At 34.8% G+C, this 27,972-nt stretch overlaps 1 protein-coding gene across 7 annotated transcripts in view; it reads left to right on the top strand.

The window, feature by feature from the left end:
- The window catches only part of FRY (FRY microtubule binding protein), a 514,411-nt gene that overhangs the window by 253,715 nt on the left and 232,724 nt on the right, over window positions 1-27,972 (top strand). For all 7 annotated transcript variants that reach the window (XM_051986496.1, XM_051986491.1, XM_051986495.1 and 4 more), the window contains one exon: window positions 26,520-26,719. In XM_051986496.1, the coding sequence (XP_051842456.1) occupies window positions 26,600-26,719 (120 nt within the window). In that variant the 5' untranslated portion in view covers window positions 26,520-26,599. The remainder of the gene's footprint in view (window positions 1-26,519; window positions 26,720-27,972) is intronic.

The following is a 27,972-nucleotide window of genomic DNA, read 5'->3' as shown; positions in this document are numbered from 1 at the left end:
GGGGAATGACCAAAGAAATTATAATATATGATTGTGATGGAATAAGAAATGATGAGCTGGTTGGTTTTAGGAAAACATGGAAAGACTCGTGAAATTATGAAAAGTGAAATGAACAGAATCAAGATCACATTATATTAAGTAATATTATTCAAAGAATAATTGTGAACAAATTATACTCAATACTATAAATATTCAAATCAATTATAGAGGTCCTATGAGAAAAAAATCCTATTTACCTCTGAAGAAAGAATTAATAAATAGAAATAATGTATAGTATTGTTTTTCATCTATTTATAAATCTGAGTCAAATGGTGAACTTCTGTAGTATAGGATGGGAAGGGAGGGAGATAGACAGTATGGAACATAAAATGTAATGAAATAAATAGAGAAAAGTTTTTTTAAAAAAAGAAAAAGAAAGAAATCTGAAGCTGTAAATATTTCCAAACCTCTTTCGAGTTATTTGTTTCTATGAATTAGTATTTCTTCTCCCTACAATTACTCTTTCTTTTGCCTCTCTAATTAGATGGCATGTATATAATGCGTTAAGGTTTCAAAAGCACTTTATAAATATCACATTTGACCCTTACAACAATCACAGGAGATGGGTATTATTATTATCCCATATTACAGATGAGGAAACTGAGTGAGATTAAGTGATTTACAATTCACAGAACTAGAAAGTGCCTGAAGCAGAATCTGAACACAAGTTTTCCTGACTCCAGCTTCAGCACTCTGTGCATTGCACCACTTAGCTGCTTTTAATATAAAAAATATTTCAAATATCCATCTTAGGTAGCAAAGAATTTCTAAAAATTAAACAACTGAAAATTTGATTCTTGAGCCTTTATCCTGCAAATTATTTCACTTAATATTAAATGAGTTCCAAATGATTCTTCCCTCTAACAATAACTTGAGGACATCTAGTAATGTGGGGTAGTGGATGATTCTTGAGATTGCTAGAGGTTTTCAACCACTAAATGGAAGCCCCTTTGAAGTCAACTCTTGCCTTTCTCCTAAGACCTGTTAGACTAAGTGGCCAGAGAGATGACAGTACTCCCTTGGCTAAGCCAAACAAACCAATATTTTCCTAGAGGCTCACCGCACAAACATTTGTGTGATGCATTTGTTAGCAGTATATGTCTTTAGGCAGTGACAATCCTTTGCAGATATTCCTGTAATTGCAAAGCCTGTTGTTAACTTTGGTATTTCTCAACACATTGAGACATTGTCTTTAATTCAAGGCCATAGCCTCATTGTGTTTTCCATGGGGAAAGCCAGATATGAAAATTTGGTTTGTTTTTTATGGCAATAGTGTCAACACTATAGAAGTACTATGCAAAAGTAACATATCACACTGAAAATTGTGGTCATACTTTTGAGGGAAAGTGTTCTCTTCTAATCTTAATTGAAGAGCTAAGTATTGTGGAATCATAGATAATTTGAGAGACAGCAATTTAGAGGTCATAGCTCATAGTCTTGAAGCTTCAAGAAAATTAAAGATCATCTAGTCTGATTCTTTCACTTCTGTCATTCATTTTTCAAACAAAGTTAGGACCCCAAGTTAGAAGCCCTTCAAATGGCAGAATTAGTGGTTAAACTCAGATACTCTGTCATCAAAATCTTTCCAAGTGTACTAGAAGAACACTGAAACATTGTAATCTGGTTGACATAGAGAATGATCATTAGCAAATGATATATTAAATGCATTTATACCTCTTTATTAAATTTCTAGAAAGATTAAGTGCATTTGTAATTGTACACAATGAAATCATCTGGATAATTAAAATATGTTACTAAAAACTATAAACTTCAGCAATACCAAAATTTAAATACAATAACAGTGCTTGCTAGTTTTCAGTTGAAAGAATAAATGTTAATGGATTGGGTTACCAAATCATGGACAAATAAAGTTAATGGTTGTCTGTCTGAATTTTTTTGTTAGTAAAAATGTTTTGTTTTTAATTGACTTAAATATAAAGATGGTACCATTATATTTTCATTTGAAAACGAAGTGTTTTATAAAAGCAAACTAAACATGATGAAGTCAGGAAAGACCTGAATTCAAATTCTGCTTCCAACATTTGCTTTGTGACATAAGCTCCTTGAATCTATCTACAAGACCTCATTTTAAGATGAAAGTGATAGTATTAGTACTTATTTCTCAAGCATTTGTGAGGCTTAGAGAAGGTAGTCTAAAGTACTTCACAAACCTCAAAATTCTATATTATAATGACTGTCTTTGTTATTTGTAATCTGTCTGAATCTGAGTTTCTTCCTCTGTGAAATGATTTGAGCTATCATGAAGTTTATCAAATAAGATACTTTTTGTACAATATTTTATAAACTTTAAAAGGCTATATAAATATTGGCTATTATGAAATGCCCACCAAAATCAACATCAGGTATGGCTTTTATAATATCATAAATTATGTGGACAAATATTCAATTAGGTAAATAAAATCTATTGTGTGTTCGCCCTATCTTAAGGTTGAAATATCAATCAATGGTTAAATATAATCCATTCTTGGAAGGAGTAATGTAGATTAAAGGAATTCTTAAAATACCTTCTAACTTCTGATAAGGTGTGACTGATAGTGGTTGCAGTGGATTAGGGAGATTTCAATTTGCATTTACAATTCTGTTACCAAAATAATGCAGAAACTGAGAGAACATTTTTATGGATGGTTGACAGGTACATTTTTGTAGATGGATGAACATTGATAGAGAAACAAAACCTTTAAATAATAATAGCATCAAATATTTACTATATGCCAAGTCTGTGCTAAGCACAGAGAATACAAATACAAGCAAAAGAGACAGTGCCTGTCCTCAAAGAGTTTACATTCTAATGAAATAATACAATACATCAAAGGATGTTGAAAAGGAAAAAGGAAAGAGGAGAGTTTGCCTGACAGAGGGACATAATGAAAAAGTCTAGAATGCACATTAAAAATTGAGTGATTTGGATGCCCTCCTTCAATGGAAGAGTATTCATCCAGAGGAAAGGGCTGCAGAACTGGAAAGTACTTCAAGGATGGGAGAAGGGGAGTATTACAGATTTTAAAATATCAATAATATGGCATATTTTGTTCATTTTGAATATAATAACTATGATACCAATAAAATACAAAATGACTATCAATTCTTTGAAGTCTTCTTTAGCATTGGTTGTGGAGTAGTAGAAAAGGACAAAAGAAGATCTCTGTGTGTATGTATACATATTCGTGTATATGTATACATACATACATATTTGCACTTAATTGTAGCCTTCTTGGGGGAGAGGGAGAAAAACAAAGTAAAAAATGCACAGCAGAGAACAAAAGAAAACCTACAAGGAAGCAAAGAAAAAATGGAATATTTGAAAACAATCGGTAGTATTTATTACATAGGTTTTCTTGAAATGGAACTTTATCACTTATTGAATACTCTCTTATACATGGCAATTTTTTTTCTTTTCTTATTTTTTACTTGTCTCAAATAAATTTTAAAACTTTAAAATATATACATATGTATATGTATATATATATATATATATATATAGAGAGAGAGAGAGAGAGAGAGAGAGAGAGAGAGAGAGAGAGAGAGAGAGAGAGAGAGAAAATTAATTTAACTGTTGGTCCTCTATGAGATTGTAACCAAATTTGGCACAATCCTGACAAATTGAACTGTGTACCTGTAATCCTAATCCCAAAGTATGTGACTCTCACCTTATTAATGAAAATGCCCAAAATTTTTGTCAAGGGTAGGGCAAAGTTAGCAAGAGAACTGAAAAGATTACATCTTTGCAGTCTGCTTTGAGTTCTCTTCAGGTTTCAAGTTGCTTTGGACACTGTTGATGGACAACCTGAATGTTATGCTTGTACCCATGAAATATTGAAAGAAATAGAGGAAAACTTCCAATTCACTGAGTATATCCCCTATGGAAGAATATTGGTGTAAAGGTAAATATAGCAATCACCCACCTGAAAAGATTTGTGATTTAGATTCTGTATTGATTGTGTCACTATTGATATCTCGTGAATATCTAAGTATTATTAGGTTATGATATACTCCTTCTGAGCTAATTTTCCCTAATTATAAAGCTGTTTGAAATACCAAAATATTTTCATTTCAACTGTTTTGCAGCAAAATACTTAACAGATTTTATTGCAGATTTTAAATGATTTAAAATAGATTTTAATTTTTTTTCTTGATGATTCAATAATCAAAATAGACACCAGTTGTTAGATAATTCTATAATATACTAATATAAAGGTTATTATGGTATTTAAGACTATTTTCCTCTAATTTTCTAAATATTCCTGGACTACTCTACATTTTTTAGAATGTGTATCTGCTTTTATAGTCTCTCTAACTCAAGCTACTAGTTGTTACTTCCTGCTGAGCTTGGCATGCCTGCTTCTATCAACTCAAACATCTTTCCCTCCCTTCTTTTTTGCTTTTTGCCCAATTAAATTTTTTATAGGCTGAATAAATCACATATGTGTTAGAATTGTTTGTAAAATAAGAGCTATACAGGGCCAGAGAGGCAGAATCTCTCCTATAAGCAAAAAGTACAAGTTTTCAGTACATTGACTATAGACACTATTTTGACTGCAGTGTTTTGTGCTTACTTCCTAGTTTTCCAGCAATATTCTAAAAGGATGAATTGATAGTGTGACTGATAAATAATAAAAATATCAAAACACATTTGTACAATTATGTACAGCTTTAAAAGAATTTTAAAATAATACATCTCATTTAGTCCATAAAACAACCTTATGAGGTAGATAAGGCAGATATCATTAGCCCCCTCTTACAGATGAAGAAGCTAAAACTTCAGGAAGTCAGCTAATTTCTGTGGCCATGTACCTTTTTTCAAACTACTTGAATAGGTGACCTATGAATAGCAAAAAAAAAAAAGTGTTAAAAAGTCATAAAATAAATCTCAAAATATCTAAGTTCCTAGGCAATAATTCTGCATCACATAGCTCATTCTCATACAGAGTGGTTGGTCAGTTAGAGTAAGGGTAACCTGATCTTCAATTAGTGGTTCTAGGGGTATGCTTGAATGGTTGGAGTTTTCTCTATTATTACTGGCTTGAACCCTCATTCTACTGAATTCTTCTTAATACTCATTGCCAGTTATTTTTTTTTCAGTATCATCCAATCATGCCATTTATCTTCTCAATATAATCAATAACAGTAATGTCAAAGATTCATTTAGCCAATTAACATTCATTCTTATAACAAGATTGTTTATTGAGAAGATATAATAAAAACATAAGTACAAATATGTCTCTCCAGAACTCTGGGACACACTCTGCCCTACAGGGCCTTTGTCCCTGGGCAGAATGGTGTCAGACTTCAAGTGATTGCCACAGAATATTTGTTTTTTAATAAATTCACTTCTATATTGTCATAGCCAAAAGACAGAGTTGATCTGTTGCCACAATGGGAAATAGAATCTCAGTCAATCCATTGCTGTGCTAGATCAAGCTGGGCATGGCTGCCAGCAAGTTTTCTTGGTATTCAGTTCCTGAACCTCTAATGTCCTGTTCTCCTAGTCTTTCACAGATCACAAGGTCCCAGCCTTCTCTAGTATTATTCATTTAAGAGTCAATCAGTCAATAGGCATTTATTATTTACTGTGTGCCAAGTACTGGACTAAGCCCTAAGAATACAAAGAAAGACAAAATACAGACCTAACTCTCAAGGAGCTGACAATCTAATGGGGGAAATGGCATGCAAACAAATACATTCAAACAAGGAAGCACAGGACATGTGTAGGATAACTTGGAGATATTTAACAAAGGAAAGATACTAGCATTTAGGCAGATATGGAAAGATGGGATTTTTAGCTGGGACTTAAAGGAAGTCAAAAAAGCCAGGAGAACAAGATGAGAAAGGAGAGAATTCAAGCATAAAACATTGCCAGTGAAAATGCCTAGAGTTTAGACATAGCATATCTTGTGTGAGGAGACTACTGTCTCTGCAATCTAGTGTACTTGGGGTGAATAAAGTATAAAGAAGATGGGAAAGCTAGGAAAGGGACAGATAAAGACTTTGAATGCCAAATATATTTTATATTTGATGTTGGATATGATAGAGAGACACAACTAAGAGAGAAGCAACAAGAAGCTTGGTCTCACAGACTATAACTCAGATGAAGGTAAAACCCAAAGCTCCTTCCTGTTACCAATCAGAGCCAATGCAACAATATATGATCAGCAGGAAGCAATCATGGAATCCTAGGCCTGGAGGGGGGAGAAGGGGGGAAGAAAGAGAGAGAGAGAGAGAGAGAGAGAGAGAGAGAGAGAGAGAGAGAGAGAGAGAGAGAGAGAGAGAGAGAATGTATTCGTGCATACTTATAAGGGCTGAGCTGTCATTGGCCAGCTTTCCTTTACCTAGAGTATTATATCATGCTTAGAAACCTCAATCTTTAAAAGTCCTATAATAAAATCAGAATTTTTATCTATATTTTCTGAAAAGAAGAAAAATGAAATGAGAAGAAATAAATTTTATTTTCATGGTCCTGGGATGCTAATATAAATAACATTCTTTTTATTAAACAATAAACACAGTTTGAAAGGTTGATCTCAAAATAACTCAGGCAACTTGGAAACTGTCAAAGGTTAAACATTAAGTTCTCTTCAGATCCCTGTCTTTTGGCAAAAGATGAATTGGGTGAAAGAATTCTGTTCACAATTCAAATTCTTGGCAAGTTTGTAGGTATAGACTATATCATGACTGTTTTGATCCCATTTTAGTAATTCATAAAACAAATGCCTCATTTCCTCCTTAGTTTTCACAATTGAGATGTAAACCCCTAAAAACTAGGATTCTGTAATTTTAAGAAGTTTTCATTGCAATGGTATTAACTCCCAGTTACTATAAATGTCCATTTCATTATGGTGAATAGCCTTTCTTAATCTGAAATGTCCCTCCCTTACCCCCCTCCCATTGTAATGCTGGAGAAACTGAGCAAGATAGAGATTAGAGAGTATTTAATAATTTATTAAATGGAGAGATTTACTGGGATCAGATAGATCCATGGTTTGGTCCCAGGGCTGAATAAGACTATCGTCTCCAAGAATCCAGCAAACAATGAGAGTTCTCAATGACATATATACACTTTGCTCAGACTCAGGGGGTAGATTGAGGGTGGGGGTGGAGTCAGGGAGCTGAGAGCAGGAACAGGACTCTGACAATCTGGTTCTGATAGGGTGAGGGGAGGCATGAGGGAAGGAACCCCAGAGATGGAGAGAGGTATCTTGATAAAATGGTATCTGACATTCCAGTAGCTTGGGATGGGGAGAGGCATTCTGATATTCTAAAACATAAGATCTTTTATCCTTATTAAATATTCTGATAAAGAGGGAGGGAGGTTTTGCAGGACTGAGAAGCAAAGAAACTGAGTCAGGTCAGGATAATTAGAGACACTGAAAACTGTGGCATAATACCATATTCAATAATAAAGAAAGAATGAAGAAAGGGAGAGAGGGAGGAAGGGAGAAAAGAGGATAGGTCAATAAGCCATTAAGTATCTTATTTGTCAGGCCCTGTGCAAAGCTAATGATACAAAGAAAGAAAAACAGCCCCAGTCTTCAAGGAACTCACAGTTTAACTCAAATGGAAATCAAAAGGAAGAAAAGAAGAAAACGAAAAGGAAAAAAGGAAGGAAGGGGGAGAAAACAGAGGAAGAAAAAGAAGGGAGGGAGGGAGGAAAGAAACTAAGGTTCCTTAAAGATAATTCCTTAAAGAAGTCCTAAAAGACATTTACTTAAGCACTTACTATGTGCCAAGCACTTTGATAAGCACTGGGGATACAAATACAAAGACACACACAAACCTTGACCTTAAGAAATATATGTTTAAATATGGGGAGTGGTAACCAAAGAGACATTTTGGCCTGGAAAGTTATTGGACTGGTGAGTGAGGCCATTTCTAAAGAAAACCTTTCTTTATTGAATTAAACAAAGGATAGAAAGTTTTTTGTTTCAAGGTGATAGTCACATTTTCTTAAACTTCCATGGATGAGAGCAGGGGCTCATTCTTATTTCCCTGCATCCTACCCAGAACCTTTGACAACAGTACACAGTAAATGTTTATTAGATGAATGATTGAATGTCTAGACCAAATTTTGGTTAGCCAGTAAAAATAGATTTTACAACTAAAATTGTGCCCAGGTAAAGATCAATCTTTTTCATTTTGGTTCAAGCAACAAGGATTTTGAATTTTCCTTTTCCTTTTCTTGGTTGTTATCCTATAAACCTCTCTTCTCATAAAAGGCAAGACATTTAACACTTACTAGGATCGGTGCACCTTCTTGCCCTTACAAATTAAGTCCTTAGGTTGGTTTATGTTGTGTGCCTTTTTAAATAATATAATTATAGTTTTAAAAACCAATCACACTTCCTTGAGTTATTTCAGCCCATTTTAAGCGTGTCATTTTCTTTAGGGGTGTGTGGTTTCTCGCTGACTCTTGGCTTGGAAAAAGGATTCTCTCTTGTTGATTTTGTCTGAAAGAATTTAAGCTGTTTAAAGATCATTTGCACTTCTGGCCAAAAGTTCAAAAGCTAGAGTTTATCACCCATCCTGTGTTACTGCTTTTACATTTCTTCTATCCCAAAGAAATCAACCAACTCCAGCTAGTTTGGACTGTGGGAGAATGAATGTATTTGGTATGCATGGATTGTTTATGGACAGCCTGTGTGTGGGGGGGTCAGTCTCATGTTCCTGGAGTGCTTTGACTGGTTTCACTAATCTGTCAGTAGAGTATGTACTTGGGAGATAAATATAGACAGACAGCCACCCTGAAAGTTGTAGGTCACTGTCATACTGTGGAGCTAAAAATTACCCCTTTGGTATGGAGAAAGCCTGTTCTGTACTAAAGGCTTGTTTTAGTTTATATCTTACTATAGGTCTTTAACACCTGCCCAAGAATACACCTTTGTGCTCCCCATCCCCCCCCCAAAAAAAGACACACACCAGCCTGTCATTGAGACATTTATGGCAGAAGTGAATTACGGGACCATGGAGCTGGCAGCATTTCTTGTTCTGGAAAATAGTCTGCTTTAGAGGCTTGAGAATTTAGTTTTTTGTAGCTTCTTATGCTCATGGAGATTACAACAGCCTGTTGGAGAAGATCCTGTGTGATCAACTTTATCAAGGGGCTTGGTAGGTATAAAAAAAGTCTATTTACATAGCTGTTCCTGTCATTTATTTGCTTTAATGCAATTTAGAACACGTATGGCATGTATAAGGGAGAAGTGGATTTTTAGAGTTCATTAGAGACAATAGAATCTTTCTGTAATGTTAATGTTCTGAGACAAGATTGTTTCCTACCTTTTAATAATCTTGTAATAATTTCCTAGCTTTTATAATGTATAGTTGTTATGTTTTCAGGAGGGCTGTGATTCACCCACATTATAATTCAATCTGCATAATAAGCCATTGTGACAGATTTTTCTTATGATGAAATTCTTCTGAAAATTTGGGTGGCATAAACTACTCATAGGAGTTATAATTATAAAAAACAAAAAATAGTACATAAAAATAGCATATAAAGTTATATATTCACTTCATTGTTTTCCTCAATATCCTTGGTAGTGAGACAGAGGACAAATTCAACTCAGTTTATTCTAAATATTATAACTACTTTTCTAGCATTGGGATTTAAATAAGATACAGATTATACCTTGATAGTTCCTTGCTTATCATTTTCCAACAATTCAAAAAGAAAATGTTCTTTCCTGGTTGTTGCTAAGGGTGGTTCAGGATGGGAGGAGAGAAAACAAGGAAGTAAAGGACCAGATTTGTAATGTTTCAGTTTGGGGCAATGCCTCTTGTTAGGAATTCCTTCCACCAAATCTAATTTACAGCTATTTGACTTGCCCATAGACATATGTCTGGGGCAGAACTTAAACTCATATCTCAGTTCAATTGGAGTCTTTTATAACTAGCTATATGACCCTAGACAAATTACTTAACCATGTTTACCTCGGTTTCCTCATCTGTAAAATGATCTGGAAAAGGAAATGGCAAACGACTCCAGCATTTTTGCTAAGAACCTCAAATGGGGTCATGGAGAATCAGACATGACTGAATCCAAGGCAAATCACTGAACTGCTGTTTACCTTAGTTTCCTCATCTGTAAAATATGAATAATAATAGCATCTACCTCCCAGGTTTGTTGAGGAGATCAAATAAGATTTCTTAAAATGCTTAGAGTACATGTAAATGTTACTTATTATTGTTATTGTTGTCAACTGAAAAAGGCAGAAAGACCTAAAAAGATCTATGGGTTTGGGTATTATAAGCTAAATTTAAGTCAGCAATAGAATATGGCAGCCAAGAAAATTATGGAATTTTAAAGCTTAATGTCTAGGACTAGGGAGTTGATGGTCCCCATATAATTTGCCCTTGTCAATCCACATCTAGACTGTGGTGTTCAGTTCTGTGTGTTGTGTTTTAAAGTTCATAGAGCTAAGGAATATTCAGGAAAGTCTCAATAAATGGCAAAAGGTCTCAAGTTTATGCTTTATGGAGATCAATCGAAAAATGGGAGTGTTTAGGCTAGAAAAAAGAAAACATATGGGAAAACATAATTTTTATCTTTAAGAAGCTGTTATCTATGTGAAAATGTCTATCTGTTTTCTTTGGCCCTGCGTAGGAATTCTTAGAAGGGGGATTTTTCTTTTCATTATCTCTTAAATTTTTATTTTTTAATTTGTGGACTAAGATAGGCATTTCCATAACAGTATAATAAAAAGATGATTTCACAAAACACTACAAAACTAAATGTTTTTAAAAATATATTTTGATAATTTTATTTTAGTATATTTGATTTCATATACAATCCTGTTTATTTTGTGTATCTAAAAACTGTCTGTCTGTCTCTGTCTGTTTCTCTCTCTCTCTCTCTCTCTCTCTCTCTCTCTCTCTTTTTCTCTGTCATACACACACACACTAAGCATTACAAATAGCTAACAATTAGGACAATCCAAAAATAGAATGGACTTCAAGAATATATTCCTCTCATTGGAAATCTTGAGGGAAAGCTGGATAAACACTTGTCAGATTTATATGTAGGGAGGATTCTTATTCCAGTATAATCTCTGAAATTCCTTTCAGGTTTGAAATTTTATGATCTGTGTTCTTGTAAAATCAAGTTATGGCAGTAAATATTAATTTTACATAAAACTATAAGCAATCTAACTGTAGGCCTCCATTTCAACTTTCTTTTTAAAGTGATATAAGAAGACTAAAATAACATATGGTTGATGGTGAGTTACTATGAAGGAGAATCATATTGAATTCTTTGTTAATTAAAGCAGCTAGTTAGCATCATACATATAATATTGGACCTGAAGTCAGAAAGCTATATCAGTTCATTTAGATACCTATTGCATATATTGTTAACATTTTTCAATCCATGTAGGGTTGGGTTTTTTTACCCTTAAAATGTTTTTTTTAAATGTTATACCAAATATACAGCATAGTTTCTTGATCTTGAAAGAAAATACCATTGATATATTATTACTCATATAAAAATCCTCCCAATACTCTTGTGTGATAATCCTGAGATATTACTGAACTATGCCATGTTATAGTTGCTCTATATAAAGAGGGTATCTCTATTCTCTCTTGCAATTCTCTTGTCTTCCCTTTTACAAATAACTCTACTAAATTGTATAGCGATATCTTTGCATGGGTATAAAAGACAAATTTTATTTTATTTAAGTGCTTCATGTTGATTTGTATACTTCTATATTAATATTAATGGTTCATATTTATGTAGCACTGCAAATTTTACAAAATACTTTATCTCATATGATTCTCCCAACAACCTCAAGAGATTATTTCCATTTAACAAGAAACTATAACTCAAGGAGTTGAAGTGATTTTCCCCCAGGGGTCATAACAACTTGAAGTAGGATTCATGCTGAACTCTTCCTGACTCCCAAAGTATTAGAACTCTGTCTACTTATGCCATGCTGCTCAGTCTTCAGTCATTACTGTTTCTGATATTAGACTATGAATGCCTAGTCATGGACTGTGTTTGTACATGGTGTGTATTTCACTTCCTGCATGTGTTTTGAATAAGCATTTGGATGGTATTTAGACATATATACTTAAAAGAGCTATTCTTTCAATGGAAAGGGTTCTCTCTCCAATGATGTAGTTCACAATCCCTTCATGCCTTAACTATTTTGTTTTCAAAAGTTTCTCTGAGCAAAAAAAAAAAAAAAAAATCCAACTTCAGGCCAGTCTTCCAGTGATGAGCCTTCCCAAACTTAACTCCACTGATCTGTGGATGACAGATGTATATACTTTGTCCAGTGCTGTACCCATACTTGAAGCCTTTCCAGGTGGGTAGGAACTGCCAGGTCTTATACTCTGTTGGCACAGACTTCAAGAAGAGTGGAGGTGATATGATGAGGTGATTATGTTATGATTAACACAAATACACACACATACACACACATTGCTATTTCTGCTATGAAAAAGTTGGCAGAAGGAAATGAACCAGATAGGAAAGAATTAATAGTATTCATAATTGCTTTCAACTCTTACTATCTTATATCATCTTCACCACTCTGCTCAGCTCTATCTTCTGTGTCCAGGGACTAACATAGCTTCTGTCACTACCATTCCTAAGGTTTGGGGCCATGTTGATGCTTTTACTAGTCAGCTAGGGAAAAAACAAACAAATTAGCAACAAGGAAAGATGGAAACCAAGAACTGGAAGAGCTGTGTGATTTAATCTTGAGGGGATAGGGGCTAGCTACAGATCATTCTGGCTGGCATAGCTCATGGGGCACTGATTTGCCTTTAAATGTCTCTGGGAGTCTTGTGTCTTTTTTTTCACTCTTGCTTCTATTCCTCCACCTGAATTTCATTTTTCTTTGGTCTGCAGTTCTTAATTTTTTGTTTGTTTGTTTATCATAGACTGCTCTGGTAGTCAGCTGAAATCTATGGATGCCTTCTCAGAATCCTGTTTTAAATGCATGAAATAAAATACATAGGATTACAGAGGAAGCCAATTATATTAGTTAACAAAATATATTTCAAAAAATAAATTCACAGACTCCTTGCCCTAGTGCTTGTGTTGCTTTGTTGATGAGAACCATTGTTTTTGGAGTCTGCCTGGATAGTATAAAGTGCTCCACAGAATCTAGGAAAAAATCTTATTTCTAGATGACAGGTTTCACGCTGTTATTCTACTCATTGGGGAAAGCTTCTAATTCTTAGTTTATTTGGACAGTAGAAATAGATAAGTCTTGACTTCTCTAAGGAAAAAACTCAGGTTGTCAGTCCTGACAGACTCCCTGGATTTTCTCCTCTTTCTATGGTTCTCACTGAATCTTCTAGCAGATTAGATGGAGTAAAAGGGTTTTCTCCTTATGCTGCTGATATAGAGTTACAGTAGAAAAATATTCCATATCTCTAAAAATGATAACCAAAAATTACAATTGCAATTATAATTGATATAGTGGAAAGATCACAATATACAAAAATCAGAAGACCTGAGTTAGTGAAGATCTTCTCAGGATGTTTGTTTCCTCATCTCTAAATGAAAACATTGAACTAGATGAACTCTAACATTCTTTCTTTGACATTATGTGACTTAGCAAGTAGTAGTTATAACAGTTGCTATAATGTAGCTATGGTACTATGTATGAATGGATGCACACAATATATGTATGTATATACCTATGTCCATATACACAGAAACTGGTACAAGAAAGATACTATTTAAGCATGACAGAAATCTCTATTTTTGGGGGTTATTCAGGTTTAATTCCGATGAAGTTCTAAAATATAATTTTATCCAGGTTCTTGTTGAAATAGTCTTATGTTTGGTCTCTCTGCTTTCAATCTTTCCTTCATCAAATATGTCCCAGAAATCATCACCAGATTATTTTTCTTAAAGTGTGGCTTTGAGCATGCTATTCCCTTCCCCCTCCAAAAAAATCAGTAACTCCATTTTTGCAAATAAAATCCTACTTAGCTTTGCATTCCAATCCTATTTATTTTATTCCTCTGATGAACTCTCTGCCCAAGCCAGGCCTGCTCTTTTGGCTGTATGTCACATTTTCCCACCTGTTGACTTTTTTGTTCTGTTGGCCTGTCAAAATTGGGCCCTTCCTTCAGAATCCATTTCTGATTTCCACCTGTTCCCTGAGAACTTTCTCTGACCTTCTCAATCAGGAAAAGTTTTTCCCTTCCTGATTTCCTATGATTCTTTTTGCTTATACCAGCCATATATTAGCAAAATGTGGAAATAGAATACAGAAGCTATAGAGTCAAGTCCTATCCCAACTTTGCAATCGTTATCTGACTTTAAGCAAGTTAGTTAACTTTTCTGAGTATCAATTTTCTCATAAGTGCATAATAGATTTTAATAATTTACTATGGAAATGTGGACTGTTGTTGATTTGGCCATTATTGTATTATCATGGAGTTATTTGTACATGTGTCTCATCTATCTTGCTGGATTATAAGCTTCTTGAGAGCAAGCTTATATTTTATGTCCTTTAATGTCTCTTATATAGTCTTTCACTCAATATATTTGCTGAATGAATGAATGAAATTTAGTGTACCTAAGAACTCTTAATTTTAAGTTTTACAAATAACTTGCAACTCATTCTTGTGAATTCAACAGTTTTAAATTCCCACTTTCATCCTTTCCAAATGAACAGGTAGGTATACCTTCACTGACTAAGCAGTCCTCCCCAGTACACTCATAATAGCATGGAAGTGTGTAGACTGAAAAGGAGGAATTTGAGGTCATGTAAAAGAATTTGAGATCATGTAAAAGTATACATCAAAAGAGAGATGGAATAGTCAAATCAACAAGTATTTATTGCAATCACACATTATACATGAGGCAGTGCTCAGCTCTTTGGACACACAGAAAGATAGAAAAAGTCCCTGTTCTCCAGAAATTTACAGCCTAATGGGGAGACAGTATATAAACAACTGTAGACAATAAGATATATACAAGATAAATTGAAGATTATATCAGAAAAAAAGATGCTAGCATGAAGGGAAACCAGAAATAGCTTTGGGGGAGGTTGGATTTTAGATGAGATTTGAAAAAACCATAAAGCTGAGATGAGGAAGGAAAGAATTTCAGGTCTGGGGAACAGCCACTGAAATGTACAATGACAAGAGATGGAATATTTTATGTCAGAAACAGCAAAAGAGTCAGTGTCACTAAATTGTGGTGTATGAAGAGTGAAGTATCAGAAGAAGGGGACCCGGTAATAAAGGGTTCCGAAAGCTGAATGGAGGTTTTTATATTTGATCCTACAAGTAATAGAAACCCAATAGAATTTATTAAATGGAGGGGAGGAGGCATTTGGGAAAATGACATGATCAGACCTGTGCTTTAAGAAAATTACTTTTACTAGCTAAGCCTCAGTGCTAAGAGAATAGAAAGTTTTAAAATATATTGGATATCCCATGGTATGCAGGAAGGTCCTTTTCTGAGGGCTCCTTCTGCCATGCCCCTGGGGACACCTTTTGTAAGTTGATTTCTAAATATTTCAGGACATACTAGATAGTATTGAATGGAAATGATTGCTGCTATGAATGTAATAACTCTAATGCCACTTCTAGCATTACTTTTCACATGTATAGATGTACAAGTACCACTTTGACCCAGCAAATTCATGTCAACAACTCAAAAAGCATTTATTGAGTGCCCACTATGTGCAGTTAGTGTATTGAGTGCTGTATGTCTATAATCTGTTCGTATTTCAGGTTTTTTATGGAACCCATAAGTTTAAGTGTTGCTGAATGAACTATGCTGAGAACATCATGATTGGTTTAACAGCCCATAACCAAACACAGATCAGTAGAAGTACAGGAAACCTATCTCCACATTGACATTAAACTATCAATAAAATCTTTTGCAACCAGCCATCTAACTATTTCTGAATATCTCTAATGTGGTATCGTGTTATCCATATCCTATCTTCTTCACAAGAAAAAGGCATCAAAGAAAGGCAGCATCATGTGGTGTATAGAGAGCCTGGGAAACCTGGGTTTAAAAATACCTCTTCGGATGCATACTGTCTGAATGAACCTGAGAAAGGTGTTAACATCTCAGTGCCCTAGGCGGTTTTCTAAAGCTATAAATTATAGAGAATGTATTGGCCTTCTTTGTTAGAAGGATTTTCTCCCATGGGAGTTTCCTAGATCAATGATATCATAGGTTCATTTTCTGTCCCTGTTTTATCAAAAGCTTTGCAAAAATCCAGGCAAACTATATCTACAAATTTAGTAAATGTCAAAATGGGGATTTAAATTTTTCTTTTAAACTGTTAGACATTTATCTTTGTTGGCTTCAGTTATATGATTAATTTGTTTAGTAGCCTTTTCTTCCAGTTACTATAAAGATAAATTTGGTCTTATCCCCTATGATTACTATGATTCAAATTAATGAGACTTTTTTACTGCATAAAAATATAAAAGCAATGTGAAAAAAATGTGATCTACTAAATAATAGCAGGGAGAGGGGAAAAAGAATAAAGGAGAAAGCAAGAAAAGCAATATCCAGTGAAAGATAGATACAGTGTAGTCTGTCCTTAATAAATGTTTGCTAAATTGTTAAATCAATGAAAGACGTTCATCAGAAGAAATAGGAGCATTAAAATCCAGGACTGCCTTGCCTACAACAGGACATCTGTTCATCATATTAAGGAAAGACTTTGAAATGGCCAAGTGGCCACTCCTTTCCTTATTTTTGTGGATCTTGGCAGATGTTCTTTCAGGCTGTAGCACCAACTTAGAGGACTGGAGAATAGCCTATACCATAGTGTCTCAGCAGTTTTCCGCAGTCTAACAAACTACATCAGAAGGTTTATGAAAGAGAATACAGAAATAGGGAAGGGAAGGGAAGAGAGTAGTAGGGAAAAGAAGGAAAGGAGTATGAAGGAAACGAGAAGGGAATAAATGCAAATGGTAGAGAAGGGAAGAGGAAAAAAGAAGGGAAGGAAAAAGGAGGAGGAAGGAAGGAAAAAGAGAAAAATGAAGGGGGAAAGATGAAGAGGGAAGAGACATTTATTATAATACCTATTACATGCAATTATATTCCACTGTACTAAGTGCTTTACAAATATGATCTCATTTAATCAAATGGTATTGCCCTCCCTCTGATTTCAGCATATTTCTCAGGAAATCTTATGCACATAATATTTCTTTCTTGTCTGATAACACATCTTATATACCTACATTGCATAGGTCTTGTCTGTGTCACAACACTTCTGTATATCTCTTTGAATATTACTATAGCATTAGCATAGAATTCTGACTTTTTTTTGAGGAGTTGGAAGATGTTGGAGCTAATGTAGGAAATCTAAAGTCTTAGGAAGCAAAGGAAACAAGCTAACAATAAAAAAACCAGGATTTAAAGACCTCAAGAAATGATTTTTACTTAAGTTTGGGGGAGGTGTTCATTTGTTTATATTCTGAAGTATCAATTTATGGCATTGCATCAGGGCAGGGCTTGAAAATAATGGCACCCACAAATTAAACATTCCCATCAGTATGAGAGCTTTTAAATTTGTTTATTTTCTAAGAAATTCCTTGGGGATATCTTCTAAAAAACCCTAGGATCCATGAAACATAGTTTAAAAACAAGTGGATTAGGTGTACTAACTTATGGAAGATAAAGGAAGAACATGTTCAACCCATTTTTTAAATTACTATCACCTCTTCTTCACCTCTCTTAGTTTTTCTCTGGTCCAGTCTTGCAAAACATGCACTGAGCTATTAAACCTGCTGCTCTTCCAAGGCCACAGCTGTTCCAGCCATTTTATACTTAAAAGTTCTTTTCTAACTCTTCTTTAAAATATGCAAAGCTTCTTAGATGTCATCAGCCTAAGGAGTCTTACTCTTGCAGATATTTTCCAAATATCCTTATTTTTATTTCTCTTCTCAATTTGAATTTGAATTCTGCTGGAATATTTTTCAGTACTCCTTGGAGGAATTCTTTCTGTATCACATTTATGCATTTTCCTTGGGTTTTATTTACTTTGCATGAGTTTCAACATTTCTGTTCACTTTAGGAATCCAGGACAAATGAGTATTTCCTTTTGAGAATGTGGTTTTCTAAACACACTCATAAATACATTAGTGGTCCATTTATGGTCGCTGAATATGTATGTGTTACCTCTTCTCACTACATCATCCTTGCTCTGTTTTGTTTAAAGAACTATTCCTATAATGTCACTTATCTATCAGAGTCCTACAGAAAAAGGAGGAGGTAGTAGATATGTACTATCCTGAAGTAAGGAAGAGCTCACGTCTTGTTTACTAAAAGGGTTTGTTTTCAGTGCTATGCAGGATGAATGAGCTGCCCTAATCACCATTAAAAATAATTTACCCAACTGTTAACAGACAAATGTAGTAAATTACTCTTTTCTGAAAGATTAAGATTTCTGTTGGTCTCTAGAAAAGTAAAATACTAGTAACCAGCATTTCTACGAAGAAAGAAAATTTGTTTATTCTGCTTACAACAGCCAATCTCCCAGATATTTCAAAAGCCAAACAGCATCTGGCTTTGAATGTTTCAGATCAGATTCTAGTTATCAGAAAATCAATAGAGGATATAGTTGTTTTAATCCTGTCAGTATTAATTTTTTTTTTTGCAAATGGCTATACAAGCAGAGTTTTTCCTTCTCCTGATTTTGAGACCTTTGTATCTTGAAGTGAACTCCAGTCCATGTTATTTTGGGCTGAACAATGATCACATGAGAGGCAACATAATATAGTCCAGTGAATCATGGACTTGTAGTCATGAAATCTGAGTTTCAATCCTGACTCTATCTCTTATTGGCAATGTGATGTTGGGCAGAGTTCTTCATTTTTCTGAGACTCAGTTTCTTCATCTATAAAATGAGAATAGAAACACTTACCAGCTAGTATTTTTATACAGTACTTTACAGTTTGCAAAACACATATTGCTTTAAGTTCTTATAGGGCTTTACATAGTATCATAAGTCATAACTCTAAAGCTAGGAGGTAACATTAGAGTTAATTTCATTTACTCCCCTTCATTTTACTGAAGAAGGCCCATAGTTCACACAGGAGTTATGTAGCAAATGCCAGAATTTGAACCCAAATGCCATGATTACAAGTTCAGTCTACCTTGTGGGTAAAGACTACTTTCAGCCCATAATACTTTAGGGAAAAAAATCCATCCCTTTTTCCATCTTGTGAGGCCTAAGTAATATAAGGTATGGTTTCTCTTGCTCTTCAGTTGTGTTCAATGCTTTATGACCTCGATTTTGGAGTTTTCTTGGCAGAGATACTCCTTTTACAGATGAGGAAACTGAGGCAAGCAGGGTTTAGTGAATTGACCAAGGTCACACAGCTAGTGAAGTGTCTAAGACCAGATTTGAACTCATGAAGATGAGCCTTCCTGATACCAGGACCCTGTGCTTTATCCATTGTGCTCCTTAGCTACCCTTAAAAGATATAATTAGTTTTATGATAATACCTGTAAAGGAACTTGGGTTTCAAAGAGGTACATTGATTTGCTCAATGTAATGCATATAAAATGTGGCCAGATTTAAAATATGGAGGAGGTATGTTTAAAAAGCACTTTATCTTAAACTGATCTAGGAGTTTTAGTGGGTTACAAACACATGTGAGTCAGACGTGTATTAATGTGCCTTCCAAAAATACTAATGAGATCTTGGATTGCATTAAGAGAGATATAACTTCAGGAAAGACAACTATCACACTTCATTTCATTCCTGACTCTCTGTTCTTGTCCTCTGTAACTTAATTGGCACTTTTCTTCCCCAAAGAAACTTCTGCACTGGAGCCAGCTCTCCTGATTTTTACTGACAAACTCTTGTATCTAAGGAAAAGCCCCATCCATACTCCCATTCTTTGGCCAACTCCTCCATAGCCTTGACAGCCTTGACCCTAGTACCCTTTCCTCCCTACTCCCTCTCATTTTAGAGTTCCAGAACTAGGAACAGTGATCAAATCAACTCTTTCACATTGTTTCTGGATGGAGTGGGCATGGGGTATTATATCAGACTACTTCTTTATGACCCCACTCACCATCCCTATGATTTTCCAGACCAAAGTGTCCCACTGCTAACTACTACTCCTCTTTGTCAGCTGTTTCCCTATGTCTGGATATCAAGGCAAAGACTAGCTTTGCTTTTGTATTTATAATCCAATGAGCATATTGCAGTGCTTGACACATAATAAAAAAGTTACATTTTTTCATAGTTTATGGGAATAAGGAGGGGATAAATAATTCTGCTGTAATCTGTCCTAGTCAGATTATATTTAGAATGAAAAAATGTCGATAAACAGCATCCAGCGAAGAGTAAAATGAAGGGTGAAGGGCCTTACATTCTTGTCATATGAGAATTGGATGAAGGAACCAAGATTGTTTTTGTCTGGTGAAGAGAAGACTCAAGGGGCATACATAATAACTAAATTCAAGGATTTGAAATGCCTATGGAAAAAGGATTTGACTTGCTCTGTTTGGTACCAGAGGGCAAAACCAGAAGTAATGGGTGAATATTATAGAGGCAAAATTAATGTCAGGAAAAACTTCCAGATCATTAGAGCTAAGCAAGGGGTGCCTAAGGAAGTGGCTGGTTCCCTCTGATTGGATGGCTTTAAGTAGCTGGCTGTGTGGCATCTATAAGCTGGACTGGGTGACTATTAAGGTACTTTCCAACTCTCAAATTCTTTGATTCTATGATTTGAAATTTGACTTTTAAGTCAAGCACCAAAGTATTTTGTTAACTTGAAAGCTCTGTAGCAATATCAAGAATGATAAGTCAATACCAACAAAAACACTTATATCATACCTTTAGGTTTCCAAAATACCTTGCATATATTATCTTAAGGGTCCTTTTAACATCCCTGTGTAGTAGGTATTTTAGACATTCTTGCTTTCATCTTACAGCTAAAGAAACAGGTCTACAGAGGATCAATGACATAGACCATGTCAGTGACAGGGTTTGAACCCAAGTCTTTTTCATGCTTGAAATTCTGCATGCTTATTACTTAATACCCTTCTAAACCAGTAGCCTAGCTATCAAACTACAGCAGTAAAAATGTTGAGCCACATGCTCTAAAGCTGGGAATTACATTACCTCTCTGGCTCTTTGTCTGAGGATAAAGTATTTTTTTCTCCATGCAGAGCAGGTCAAGCCTAGGGACTAGAAATTTAAGGATAGAAAATTCACATTTGGAAACAAAGTATTTCCTTTCTTTCCCCTTCTGTATTATAACAAAATTCAGCTGAAGAAATACTTTATTGGGATTGAGGTTGCTGCTTTGGTTAGTGGGCTGGTAAATTGAAGGACACAGTTGGAATAGCCCCAGGGACATGCATCACAGCCAGCAAAGATCTGCCAGCCTGAAGACTGAATGAATTGTCAATGAGCTAGAAACAAAGGATAGAAAGATTTTCAAGAGCTGATCACCTGCTGGCAAAACTGGATCTGGTCAAGAGAATATGAATGAGCCAAAAAAAAAGACTCTGTAACAGACTTCCTGGAGATTGGAGTATAAACCCAGGCAGCTGAAATACCAAGTAGGACACCCAGGAAAACAGCAAAAGACAAAATAAACCAACTAGAGGAAATAATGCTTCAAATAAACCATGGAGCAACAGCAAGCAGAATCAAGGATTAAAATTCATATCAGCAAAAAAGAAACTAATGGAAGAAAGAAAATTATAAAGCCATAATAGATTTCAATTCCTAAGCAGATGGCTAGAAGAGAAAGCAAAATTGGTGTGTACATGAGAAGCTCTACAATGAAAGAGCACATTTCAGAAAGGTTAAATAATTGGAAATCTAATTCCTATAGGAAACTGGCTTCAACTTTAAACCCATATCAGCTTTCTTTTTTTTGAGAAGTAAGAATAGCCAACACTAAGGTTCTGAACGCAGTTTTTGAGTCACTCGTTCAAGGAAGAAGCTGTTACCTGGGGAAGAAAAGAAAGGTTAAGCTCAGAATTCAAATAGTAGGAGCTTTATGGAAACTTTAAAAATCATTTAATGTATATTTATTTTAACTACCTTAATGCCCAGTTCTGTTATTGCCCAGACCAGTATTGTCAAACTCAAGTAGAAACAAAACTACTGAACTTTGTACATAAGGATCTCTGTAGGCTACATATTGACTTAGTATAATATAAAGGAACAGCTTTTTGTGTAGTGGATAGAGCAATAGACTAAGAATCAAGATGACTCATATTCCTGAGTTCAAATTCAGCCTCAGATACTAGCTCTGTGACCCTGGGCAAGTCACTTCATCTTATTTGCCTCAGTTTTCTCATCTGTAAAATGAGCTGAAAAAGAGAATTGCAAAACACCCCAGTATTTTTACCAAGAAAACCCCAAATGAAGAGTAGGGCATGACTGAAGCAGCTCAATGACAGAAATAAATCTGTTTTGTTATATTTTTATTTATTTTGTAAATTATTGCCCAATTACATTTTAATTTGGTTCAGACCACTTTGGAGGCATCATAGGCTGCATGTAGCTGTGGATTACTCCCAAGGTCCCTTTCAATTTTATGGTAATGTCAATTATTTTTTATGCCACCCAGAAGTCCTAGATAGGTTTTGGGAATATTAAATACCAAAATTTATAGGATAAGAAGAGGAAAATCTATATGAGTTGAAAAAGTCAGAAAACATTAAAGAAGATAGAACTTGAAATGGTCTTTAAACAATGAATGAATAGAATTTGAATAGGAGAACTAGAAGGATGAGGAAACCATTCCACAATAGTATGAAGATGATTCAAATTGCATAGCTGATCTTTTACCACATCAAAAAAGGAGGGGGGGAGGGGCAAAAAAAAATCAGATCTGCTGGTCAATCAGGTTTTACAAGTAGTGTAACTAAAATATATATTGAAATAGAAATAAGAATGAATGTAAATATGAACAAGATATTCAAAAGTCTTAATGAAGTTTTCGTCTTTAATAGCTTAGTGAAATTTGAAGCTTTATCTTTAGATAAAAAGGAAAAAATATTTTTATTGATAGTAAATTTCAAATTTTTACTTGAACTATTGTAGTTAAATGGAGAAGACCTTTTGAAAACCCTTAAGGAACAATAAAACCTTGGTCATCTGGAACCCTTGAGAAACAAGATAGCCAACTTTTCCAGATAACTGAGAATTTTCTCCCTTGCTAGGTTTAAATTTTAAGCAGAACCATAGAATATTTGAATTAAAAGAGAACTTGAGAAGTTAATTAGTGAAGTGGTATCTAAGTCAAATAGAAACAGATCCCAACAGCCCTATATAGACTTAGAAAAACAAAAATTACATTGTCTGTGTTGTTATATTTTTATTTATTTTGTGATTGTTTCCCAATTGTCTTTTCATTTGCTGCTGGCCACTTGGGAATTTTGACAGCCATTTGCCATATGTTTAATGCTTCAAAAATCCATTCCTTTCAATTTACAGATTAGGAAAGTTAAGTTCAGGTAAATAAAGTAAATTTTCCAAGATCATATATAGTTTTTAAGGGTCAGAACCAGGCGTGGAATGGAGGTCTTAGCACTCTTTCACCTATACCATGTTTCCCATCTTGGTGTCAATTGGAATTCTCCCTATGTATCTCAAATGTCACTTCTACCATGAAGCTTTCCATCATCTCTCCCTGCCTCAATTGTCAGCAGTAATCCTTCCTTTTTTAAGCTCTCTCAGAGCTTTATAATTCTTCACATTCTATTTTTGCCTGATTGGTTTATCATTTGGCATTAGGTCAGAAAATATTTATTAAGCACATATTATGTGCCAGGCATTGTTATTAACCCTAAGGATACAAAGAGCAAAAAAAGTATCTTCTCTAAAAGAACTGAAGATATCATGTAAACAACTATGTAGAAATAATGGGAAAGTTGGAAATAATCTCAAAGAGAAGGCAGTAAAGTAAATATTAAAGGTTACTGAAAAAGATTTCTTGTATAAGGTAAGATTTTAATTGGGACTTGAAGGAAGCCAGGGCATTCAGAAAATGGAAATAAAGGAGAGAAAGAATTTCAGACTTGGAGTACACATAGCGAAAACACACAGAATTGAGACATGGAAGTGCCATAATTAAAGAACAAGGAAACTAGTATGGAAGAAGGGTAGGTATAAGAATACTGGAAAGTTAAGAAGAGTCTAGGTGTGATGAAGGCCTTTTCCATTTGATTTTGGAGCTAGTATCCAGCCACTGAAGTTTATTGAATAGAGGGATGATGTCATAAGACCTGCATTTTAGGAAGATCATTTTGACAGCTGAGTGGAGGATGTACTGGAGTGGGAAAAGCCTTGAGGAAAGGCCTGATAATCTAAGAAGTGATAATTGAATCCATGGGAGCTAATGAGATCACTAGGCAGACTAGAAGAAAGTTCCAAATAGAACCTTGGGAGATACCCACAGTTAGTGGATCTTGTCTACCAGGATAGAGATCCAGAAAAAGAGACTGAGAAGAAGGTGCAGTCAGTCATGAAGGAGGAAAACTCAGAGGGAACAATGTTATGAAATCCAGAGAAAACAGAGTATCAAAAAAAGTGGGAAAGATTATCTGTGCCAAAGGCCTCAGAGAGGTCAAGAAGGATGAGAATTAAGAAAAAGGCCTGAGATTTGGCAAGTAAGAGATCACTGGCAAAGTTCAGTCCTATTTAGTGTATACTGCTTGCCTCAACTGAAAGAGACAAATGATGCTATGTTAACTCATAAGGGATCTTTCCCTCCTAGAATCGATCAGGCCTCTGAAGAAATGATCTGTGTACATCCTAGAAAATACATACCCAGCTGAGTATACAGAACTGGATTGGGAAAGAAGTCTTTCAAATGAAGAAATTTCCAACATAATATTCAGGGTCTGACTTTACTATCTCTTATTTTCCCAAATTTCTGCATCACATCCAGATCATATATATTCATGTGCACAAACATATTGCCTTGTGGGGAAAAATAAAGAAGGCTTCATTGCATTTATAAGTTTAAAAACTCATGATCTCTTAGATTATCTTTTTTTCTTTTGATTATTTATTTTTGTTTATCTTTGTCCCCTCTGAGCTTAGCACAGTGCTTAACATTAAGCTTTATTAACATTATTATTAACATTATTGCTTTTGACTGACTATGAACTTCCCCAAAATTTGCTTTTACAGGATTTTAATAAAAGTCTATCTTTGAAAATATTTTTAATAATAGTTTTTTATTTATTTTTCAAAATACATGCAAAGACAGTTTTCAACATTCACCCTTGCAAAACCTTGTGTTCCATATTTTTCTCCCTCTCTCCCATCTTCCTTCTCCCCTAGACAGCAAGTAATCCAATATAGGTTAAGTGTGTGCAGTTCTTTTAAACATATTTCCACATATATTATGCTGCACAAGAAAAACAAAATCAAAAAGGGAAAAAAATGGGGAAAAAAAGCAAACAAACAACAAAAAAGGTGAAAATTCTGTGCTGTGATCCACATTCAATCCCCGTAGTCCTCTTTTTAGATGCAGATGGCTCTCTCCATCACAAATCTTTTGGAATTGGCCTGAATCGCCTCATTATTGAAAAGAGCCAGATCCATTACAGTTGATCATAACATAATCTTATTGTTGCTGTGTGTACAGTGTTCTCTTGGTTCTACCTACTTCACTTAGTATCAATTCATATAAATCTCTGCAGGTCTTTCTGAAATCTTCCTGCTGATCATTTTTATAGAACAGTAATATTCCCTTAAATTCATATAACCATAAGTTGTTTAGTCATTCCCCAACTGATGGGCCTCCACTCAGTTTGGGGGAAATGTTTTAAGGTCAAAGTTAGATGATTTGCCTCAAGTCATATAGCTGGTAAAGGTCTGAGGCTGGATTTTAACCCAAGGCTTAGAGTCAGGAAAACCTGAATTTATATACTACCTCAGTCACTTTTCTGCGTCAGTTTTCTCTACTATAAAATGGAAATAATTGGGATCCATTTGAGTAATATCTACTGACATTAATAATATTTACCTAATAGTACCCACCTAATTAGTATCTATTATCATTAATAGCATTAAGCTAATAATATCTCTAATTAGTATTAATCTAATTTCTTGTTAAGTTATTTTTTAGTTGTGCCTTACTCTTCACGAGTCCATTTGAGGCTTCCTTGGCAGAGATACTGCAGTAGTTGCTATTTGCCATTTCCTTCTCCAGCTCATTTTACAGATGAGAAAACTGAGGCAAACAGAACTAAGTAACTTGTCCAAAATCATATGACCAACAAATATCTGAAGCAAAATTCACATTCATATTTGCTGATTCCAAATCCAGCACTCTAACTTTTGCATTGAGTCTGCCAGATGAAATGTGACAAAATTTTCTAAGAGTGAGATCAAAAAGTTCCTCAAACAGCAAGATGCCCACTTTCTTTTGGGGGTGTTTTGTGTTGCTTTGGAACCTAATGCATGTGTTCATTTTCCTGGGTACTAAATTTGATCCATTATGGAAGATTGTAGGCACTAAAAATCTCCTGTTTGTTTTTTCAGCCTCTCCAGTCGGTAACGGTTATATCAAACCTCCAGTTCCACCTGTTTCTGGCACACAAAGGGAGAAAGGGCCTCCCACCATGTTGCCCATCAATGTTGACCCAGACAGTAAACCAGGAGAATATGTACTCAAGAGTCTATTTGTCAACTTCACCACTCAAGCTGAGCGCAAGATTCGTATCATCATGGCAGAACCTCTGGTGAGTTTATAAAATGAGAGGCATCTTCCTCTGGACTGCATATAGTAAGCCTATCTTTTATACATAAGAGTAGACTGCCAGAGATGCTCTTCTCTGTCTTGTAAGGATTATTGATTTTTATAAGAGTTGTAATGACCATTAATGTTTATGTTTGGTTATTTATTGAGAAACATATGTTTTGGCATGGTAGAGAGATGAAACTGAGCTCTCAAAAGTTATATTAGGGAAGTACAAGATAGGGTAGTTTCTATTAAGCTAGATAAATATCTAGTCCTGGACTAGCCTCACTGAGTCCAGTGAAGGTCACCACCACCCTCGTTGCAGGGCAATGAAATTTTGGCCTTTGATTATTGTCAAAGACCAGAGAGTTTTGATTTGTGCTGTGGAGGGAATATTTGTGCTAATTAGAACCATACTCCTTTAAAGTATTTTCTTTGAAAAGGCATTAAAATCTCCTTTTAAAATTATATTAAACAAATGTTTAACCTTCATCTTCTATGTATAGTTCTTTAAATATAGAGATTTTTGCCATTCTTTGTATCCCCAAATGTGCCTGGCACATTATTGTTATTGTTCAGTCATGTACAACTCTTTGAGACCCCAGGGACAATTTTAAAGATACATAAGTGATTTGCCATTTTCTTCTCCAATGGATTAAGACAAACAAGGTTAAGCAAATTGCGCAGGATTACACAAGTTGTAAGTGTCTATGGCTGAATTTGAACGAGGGTCTTCCTGACTCCAACTTAAGCACTCTATTTGCTGAGCCATGTAGCTGTCTGATACAGAATAAAAATGTAGTAATTGCCTGATTGAGATAATTATAGTGGTGGTGGTGATGGTGATAGTAGTAGTAGTAGTGGTGGTGGTGGTGGCGGTAGTGGTAATAGTAGTAGTAATACTAGTAGTAGTAGTGTTAACATTTATATAGGGCTTTAAAGTTCACACAGTGCTTTACAAATATATTTTATGTGATTCTCACAACAACCCTGCAAAATCAGCACAATTATTATCCCCATTTACAAATGAGGAAAGAAGCTCCCAAACTGAGTGATTTGCCTATGGTCATATAGCTATTAAGTGTCTAATGTGAAATTCAAACTTAGGTCTTCCTGATTCCAAGCCCAGCATTTTATCCATTGACCAAAGTTATCAACACAATTGGCAATTAAAAATACTAATCGTATACAAAATTAACATTCAGGATGTGTCTGTCCACTTTTAAAAGGAATTAAGAAACTGTCATGTCATTA

This window comes from Antechinus flavipes, chromosome 3 (assembly GCF_016432865.1).
Source record: "Antechinus flavipes isolate AdamAnt ecotype Samford, QLD, Australia chromosome 3, AdamAnt_v2, whole genome shotgun sequence".
NCBI classification, from domain to species: Eukaryota; Metazoa; Chordata; class Mammalia; order Dasyuromorphia; family Dasyuridae; genus Antechinus; species Antechinus flavipes.
This window is presented reverse-complemented; position numbering and strand designations above follow the sequence as displayed.